The sequence below is a fragment of the Coffea arabica genome, chromosome 2e, assembly GCF_036785885.1.
Source record: "Coffea arabica cultivar ET-39 chromosome 2e, Coffea Arabica ET-39 HiFi, whole genome shotgun sequence".
Classification (NCBI taxonomy): domain Eukaryota; kingdom Viridiplantae; phylum Streptophyta; class Magnoliopsida; order Gentianales; family Rubiaceae; genus Coffea; species Coffea arabica.
Window position 1 is genome coordinate 15,253,565 of NC_092313.1, and position 7,817 is coordinate 15,261,381.

The 7,817-nt window shown below is 33.0% G+C and overlaps 1 protein-coding gene across 1 annotated transcript; it reads right to left on the reverse strand.

Moving 5' to 3' along the window:
* Positions 1–723: 723 nt before the first annotated feature.
* LOC113731136 (GDSL esterase/lipase At1g29660-like) lies at positions 724–4,756 on the reverse strand. Its single transcript, XM_027256225.2, has 5 exons — positions 4,408–4,756; positions 3,105–3,229; positions 2,741–2,986; positions 1,830–2,085; positions 724–1,082 (listed from the first exon to the last, which is right to left on the reverse strand). Exons 1-5 carry the CDS (start codon positions 4,658–4,660, stop codon positions 859–861), a joined length of 1,104 nt encoding a protein of 367 aa, XP_027112026.1. The 5' UTR covers positions 4,661–4,756; the 3' UTR covers positions 724–858.
* Positions 4,757–7,817: the final 3,061 nt, after the last annotated feature.

Genomic DNA, 7,817 nt, shown 5'->3' on the forward strand with positions numbered 1-7,817 from the left:
CTTGAAGGTCTAATAAATTAACATGGTGAAAGAAATAGTTCAAAATTGGGGATTTATCATTTAATACAAATAGGACCAAATAAATCATATTTTTGCAATGCCAATGACATAAGAAATTTAAAGTTGACACCAAATGAGTCTTGGAATAGCCAAAAAAATAATGATGAGAGTCCAAAATTCTATTGTTAAAATTTAGATGATTTCATTTCAAATTTCAGTTTTATCAAACGCACCTTAAATTTTATTCAATTGTCCCCTGCAGAGCACATAATTGTATGTGTACACAGTTGTTAAGGATATCATCTCTATATACGGTGTGAACTATGTGTAGAGGTTTGATGTGATAGTGCTTGGCGTTTGATTTTAAGACGTAATACTTGAATTTTTGGATTTCAGTCCTTTCTGATAATAAGTAATGACTAGCATATATTCAAATATGTCTAGAAATTAGGCGCACAGATTCTTATACATCATAGTCTAGATATAATTCGTTTCCTTTGTTTTTTTAAATGTGCTGCTTTGAAATTTGAAAGAACAAATTCAACATTTTCCTAAAACTATAAGAATGTCATGGCGACAGTAGACACTAGCCCTTTTTAACACTAAGCACTTTTGTTATAGTTAAGTTTAGAATGACATGGAAAACGATGTAGATATAGTTTTTTAAATTTAAGGGATTTGAATAATTTTCTTCCGAAAAGGATCAAATGCATGGGACAAGTGTTGAGTTGTAGAAAAATATATTTATGACTTAAAAATACATTTTTATAACCAACAATTACAACGAAAACCTTAAGCTAGAGCAGTAGTATGCCATCAATCATCTCCTTTGACTCTAATTAATTGAAGTTTACATCTTCAAAGTTGAGCTAAGCGACTTATGTCAATTGGATATGCATCTGATGACTTTTGAGCCCTGTACGCTCTTCTTCCAACTATGGTATTGCCAGCTTCAGTTGGATGAAAAGCATCCCAAAACAGATATTGATTTCTATTTCGACATGGAGTTTGTAAAGGAAGACATGTTATTTGGCCATTGTTTCTTCCAACACCACAGCACCCAACATTTACGACAGTGAAACCTACACCAGGAAAAAAAGGGCGAAAATACAGCAATGTCAATTACAAATATATACTTTGAACCATTTTTGTTCTATTTCAAAAATTCTGCTAATTGTCTATTTTTGGTCAAAAACGAAAACACTAATCACCAAATTTTTTTCCATTGAAATTTTCAAGACCATTTAATACAATGCTCAAATTTTTTATCAAGGGCATCACAAGTTGAGTTTCGTGTTGTTCAAACCAATTCATGTAATTATTACTATATTTAATAAAAATTTGAACAGTTTTTGTATAATCGCAAACATAGTCGTATGTATTCAAAAGTTCAAGTTTAAGCCCAATTGTATGAGTTTACACCAAAAGTTGTGAGAATTACATGAATTGATTTAAACCGGATAGAATTCAACTTGTGAGGCCCTAATCCTCAAACTTTAGGTTTGAAACTGTGATTTTCTCTTTTAAACTACATCCTTAATAGTTAATTTTAGAAAGTAATGTGTACAATACCAAAGCTACTGTCTATTTTATAAATACATGAGACGAATATCAGCACGAAATATTGAAGTAAAGAATGATGATGCTGAGAAAACTGCAATAATAATTTCAGAAACTGTAAGGAGGCTTATGACCACAAATCTCATGAAAGATTAAAAGTTACCATTCTTTGTCTTCATTGACATCATTTCATAAATGGAAATTACTCTATCTAGCAAAGGACAATCAGAAAAATATCATTTTCTAGGAAAAATGGCATGAGAAGTTACCATAAGAAGAGGGACTGTTGAGTATATCCTGGAAAATGCCATAAGCATCGATGTAGATAAATCTTGCATCAGTGAACTGGTTGTTCAAGGTGTCCACCAATGCCTTGAGTTGGTTATTGAACAACTGATTGGCATTATTGATTCTTGCTACACAGGTCCTTCCATCTGGGCTATTTTGGGCCAATGCATTTGGGCTGCAGCCAATTTGACCCACTCCAAGTAGAACAAGCTTCCTTGCTCCGTAGTTGTACATTATCTGCCGTCACAAGTGTGTCAAAAAGTCAAAATTTGGGAAAGTGCATTCAAAAAATTGTGGAAAAAAAGTGGTTTACTACTCTCTTTTTAACTAAATAATTTTGATCTACTGCATTTTTCCTATTAGTCATTAAAGTAATTAATGATAAATTTAAAAGTAATTTCCTGCCTCTCTTTTTAGTTTTACTTTTTCTGTTGGCCATAAAAAAAAAATCTTTTCCAAAAAAAAAATGGAGATCAAAAGAAAAAGAAAAGAGTGGTATTGAAAAATACCAAAATTTTGGCAATTGGGAAAAAAAATATTATTTTACACTATATTCTTAACTAAACTAGTCTTTGCCCTCTCTTTTTTCTTAGAGAACTCAGCCCTCCCATTTTTACAGTTATCTAATTTTTTCCCCCAAGTTTTTAATTTTTCGCTTCTTGCAAAAACGTATGCGTTATTTCTTTCATGGTGCTTATATGCATAATGGTTATCTAGTAGGGTCATAGGTCAACGTCCCCCCCCCCCCCCCCCAAAAAAAAAAGTAAGATACATGCAACCTTTCTCTACTTTTTGCCAAATTATCATGGTAAAGAAACAAATGATAGATGCACATGTAAGGGAACCTACTGTTGAATAAGAAGCTGAGCAAATTGAAATGAGATTCACTTACCCTTATTTGCTCAGCATACTGTTGAATAAGAACCTGAGCATATTGCTCAGGTGTATACTGCCTGCTAGTTGGGTATATAAGAGGCATGAAATAATTGTTGAGGTAGTCATTGCTTCCGAGTCCAACTGAAAATATGCACTGGCTTAGGTAATCTGCAGCAGCATTTTCATCTCCCAGTATGTTCACAATTGCTCTCACTGTGTTTATGTAGTTCCTCACTTGTCCAGAAAAGCTTATCCTTTGACCCTAGTTATATTAGAAAAATGGTTTGATTGAAAAAGGGAAGTCATATTTCATATGGTATTTGATTAATTAACAAAGACAACAAAATTGGAAAATATTTGAAAAATGGTTAGTTTTGTACCAACTGCCTTCCAGTTTCCTCTCTAATTCCAGCAGCTGCAGAAGCATAATTTACTCCTCTAAGTATGTCTTGGCCACGAACTCTTGAATAAGGTGGAATATAACGGTCGAAGCCCAATTCCTCAGCTGCCCATAGAAATAAAAAAAAAAAAAAGATATTAGTCAGACAATTTTTATTACTACAAGACAAACTGAATATCAAAAGACAGATTCACAAACACATGGAACAACATCCCATGTTTACAACATCTATGAAATGTCTAGAGGATTTTTTTCTTTTTGTTTTATTCATAGGCAGAATTATAAAATTTCTTCTGAGGGAGTGAACTTTAATTCAACTAATCTTTAATTTGAAATATTTTTAATTTTTTTGGGGCAAAAGTTTAACTATACATAAATTTTTTTAAAAAAAATTCAACTTTTCAAGAGAGAAAAAATTAATTTTTCAAAACTTTCTTGAGAGAAGGGGGGGGGGGGGTAGGTGCAAGAACCCCTCCCCGCCACTCCCTAGTTTCGCTCATGATTTTACTATTATGGATCTTCTGGTCCAAAATTTACTTGGTAGATTAGTGAAGTAAGTAATTGATTACGTGACACGGTACACAGTGCCATTTACATTTAATGATGAGAAAGGCATAGATTGAATTAAATGTTGACATGATTACGTGGATGAATAGGTTTAATGACTGCCTCGAGATGCAATTGGATAATAAAAGTAGAACATGCAGACAGCAGTCATGCACTGTTCGAATGGATGGAAGAGACTGTGACACTGAAGGAGCTCGTGAAATATTAGAAGAAATCTTGTTTTTTTTTTAAAATTTTTGTGGCTATTTATTGGGGATACTAGTATAGATCTCATGACATGCAACTATTATAGGGCATCAAAATAATGACAAATCTCATTCTAGACTTTTCTCATGGTATATAGTAGAAAGATGCTACATTAGGGAGTCAAAAAATTTGAATCGAAGAACTTAAGAAAGGATGTTTGCTCCGTAGAGATGAGGATTGGAAATGCCTACAAGTTTCAGATTAGGGGGAAAAAAAATGACGTTATGCTTGGGAGGTTAAGCACACAATTTAATTGTTAGTAATATATTTGGATTAAAAGTGTTTATAAACTCTCAAAATCACAGAGCATATGTAACTTACTACTCACTGGACATGTTACATAGAACTTACCAAAGGAACTAATTAATTAATATACTTGCTTAGGACATATAGTAGATAATGCAAAACAAATGAAGTGACAGAGAGAGTAAGAAGAGAGAAATTAAGCAAAATAATGGTTGAGAACTCACTTATGACATCTACCGTGGTTTTCCCATTAGAAAACCTTCCCGTTGGTCCGCGGGGAAAATCAATTCCATAAGGCAAGTAATTAGCTTTAGCCAAGGAGTTGAGGTTGTTGTTGTTACCATTGTCCACTAGGGAATCACCAAAAATGAAGTAACATGGGACTTGGGGTTGTGCCAATACCCCATTCTCAACATTCAGCAGCAGCACCAACACCGCTACAAACACCAAGGACAACTTCTTGCATTCACCCCTCATTATTGCACAAATTTGTGAGGAAATTTTTTTCAAAAGGGTTTCAAGGAATTTTGCAGAAAATAGTGCTAAGTCCTTAATTCCTAGGACAGTTCACAGGCTTTGTGGCTGAGTGATGAGCTTGCCAGCGTGAATTGTGCTATATATATATACACACACACACCAATTGGAATTGGAAGAAGATAAGAGTGGGACAAACAAATAAAAAGGGGTGCACCAATTGATATGGGAGTCATTGGTTCAGAAATTGACTTCATGGATGAGAAGGCAGTGAAGGTTGCATTTAATTCACGCGGATACAGTATGAGGTTCCTTATATTGATGTCTAAACTTTGTTGTCTTTCTAAACTGTGAAAACAAATCGAAATGCCTGCAAAGCCATTGTGATCTGATTGCTACGCACCAAATTGTAGGAGTACAAAGATTAAGTCTACTGGGCATTTAAAAAAAAGTGAAATGAGATGAATCTGCATGGATATATCTCAATCCGAACTTAATCTCCATCCAAATTTTGAAGGTCTGATCTCAAGTTTTCATGCAAAGAGAATATTTGCATTAAAACAAGGTCTAAGTACGTGAAAGACTGAAGATAAGTGGAGCTTTGGAAGAAAATAACACTTACTGGTTTAAATGATTATTCCCGATTTTGAGCAACTTTAGCGGTATAGGTTGTATAGCTAATGTTTTCGAATACTCCAGATGTAATTCGTTTTCTTAAAACGTCGGAAACAATGTCCTTGCTTGGTTTTCTGTTCCTTTTTCTTTTTTCACCATTTTAAAACAAGAAATTATGTAGTGGACAAACTTCTTCTCCCTTTTCCCTACAAGTAATAAAAATTATTTTACAGAATATGGTAAGATCCAAAAAAAAAAAAAAAAGATATGCCAAGATCAGATTAATCAAGACATTTTTTCCCAAAAATTTTTTATATTTTTCGTAAATATATTTCTCAATCACTTTTTTATTTCACATACATCAAATTATTATTACAGTATATTTTTCTATCAAAACTCCAACAAAGAGCAATCCAAATGGATATCCTAAAATGCATGGTTGACCATATGAACAGATATCAAATTAGGAAAATAGCCACATATATTTTGACTCGGCCTTTAACATCAATTAGAGATAACAAGCGGTTGGCTAGTTCAACGTCGTTGAAAGCATGCAATTGGTTTCGTACTTTCGTTTCTGAAGATGACTTCTGTCAATTTGACATTTTAGTCCAGTGTATGGGAAAGTCGTGTATAGCTATGAAGGGATTAGAAGAATTATGTAAAAAAATAAAAAAAAATAAATAAACCACTGAGAACTAAACCATAATTAATCCTTTTAATGCACGGTCAGCAATTTAACTGAAAATGCATAGGTTACTTCACCTCGATTTGTACAGGATATATCATCCAAATATGATTATTTTTGGTCACTTTACCTAAGCACATAGGTTAAAAATAGTGCATTAACTTTCCCACAAAAAGAAAAGAAAAAAAACCCGTAGTTCACTTACCGACCATGTATGTGTGCTTTTTTTTTTCCAGAATTGACTACAATTATTATTAGTTTGAACATTCTGGAAGTGAACTCCCTCGAGAATAATGCATTTTAGCCTCGGTCAATAACCGTTTACTACTTTGCGGAGCATGTAAAAAAGAAAAAAAAAAAAGAGGATACATACTTGAAAGGATTTTTTCTAATGTTACTCGGACTTGTGCCTATTAGTACACCTAAATGATACGTTATTTATTATTATATAAATACACACACTAATATTTATTACGCTCCTATATTTAAATACTTTACTAAATTAACTTCACTTTTGTGGAAGAATTACTATGTGAGAAATCTCTTGATAAGATTCTGCCGACATCGGTTTGCCAAACCCTACTTGAAATTCCTTCCAAAAAAAAAAAACAATCCTACTTGAAATAGGATTCCATACTAATCCATTTCATAAATGACATGGTGGCTCCACAAATCCTTTTCCTAACTGTATGTTAATTAAGGTGATATGTAAACATGCATGTGATACCTTTAATCATGCGTCTTCTGGGATCAACTGAACAGTTTCAACTCCAAGAAAGTGATCACTTCCAGATGAATAAGGCACAATTTGGTGAAGATTGAAAGGTTCAACTTTAACTTTAGTAGTTGTGGACTCGGCAGTCCATTTCTTTACTAATAATGCTCTTGTGGAAGCCATCACAAGTTCACAACATTAATTTCTGAAAGAGATATGCTATAATTATATGAAATGAAAAAAAAATAATGACTCCATTTATTGCGTGGACAGAGTCTTACGAAGTAACGTGGGTCGGCAAAAGCTTATAATAAATCACGAGCTGCAATCAATACGTTTCCATCACCATTACTCGGAGTTGTTAAGGGTATTAAATTAACAATTTTCAGAAGAATAATGATACACAATTAGAAAATTCTCAATTCATCTTATCTTGGATATATAACGTTCTAACGTGAATATAAAGCCTACAAATTTATAAGATATCTAGATTTAAAAGGTATTTCTGCCCCTATGCATTATTAGTAAAGATTTCCGCGATTAGAGTTTCAAAATTCTAACTGTATATTACCATTCTTCTTAGAAAAAAAAAAATAGAGAGAGAGAAAAGAAAAGCTGCCATTATATGGTGTGCCGTTGGGCTTGATCTTATCATTTTATTTCCCTACAAAAGTAAAAAAAAAATTAAAAAAAAAGGCCATATATCTTACCTCCATCGTCTCCATCAAATGTAGAAACAAGTTCGATTTGACAGTTTATTAAGCTAGAAAAAGGGCATCTGTGCAACATGGGATCTTTAGATATTCTGGATTAAAGTGTTTGGAAGTTAAAATTTGTCATACATCAAAACCTTTTAATGAAATTTATAGAAGTGTATCTGCCAATTAAAATTTAACCAATTAAAAGAAAAATGGTGTTGCATCTTGGTCATAAATTGGGTATGGCAAGTTTCCCCATACATCCATTAGAAAAAATCCTCAACCACTTTTTCATTAGTTTTAAGTACTTTTATTCATATTTAAGTATGTTAAATATAAAATTTCCCTAGCCTGACATTGTGTAATGTCAACTACCATTTTGAGTTCCCTGTTGCCTTAGTCGTTCTGTCTACAAGATTGTGTAATGTCAACCCTGAGATTAGT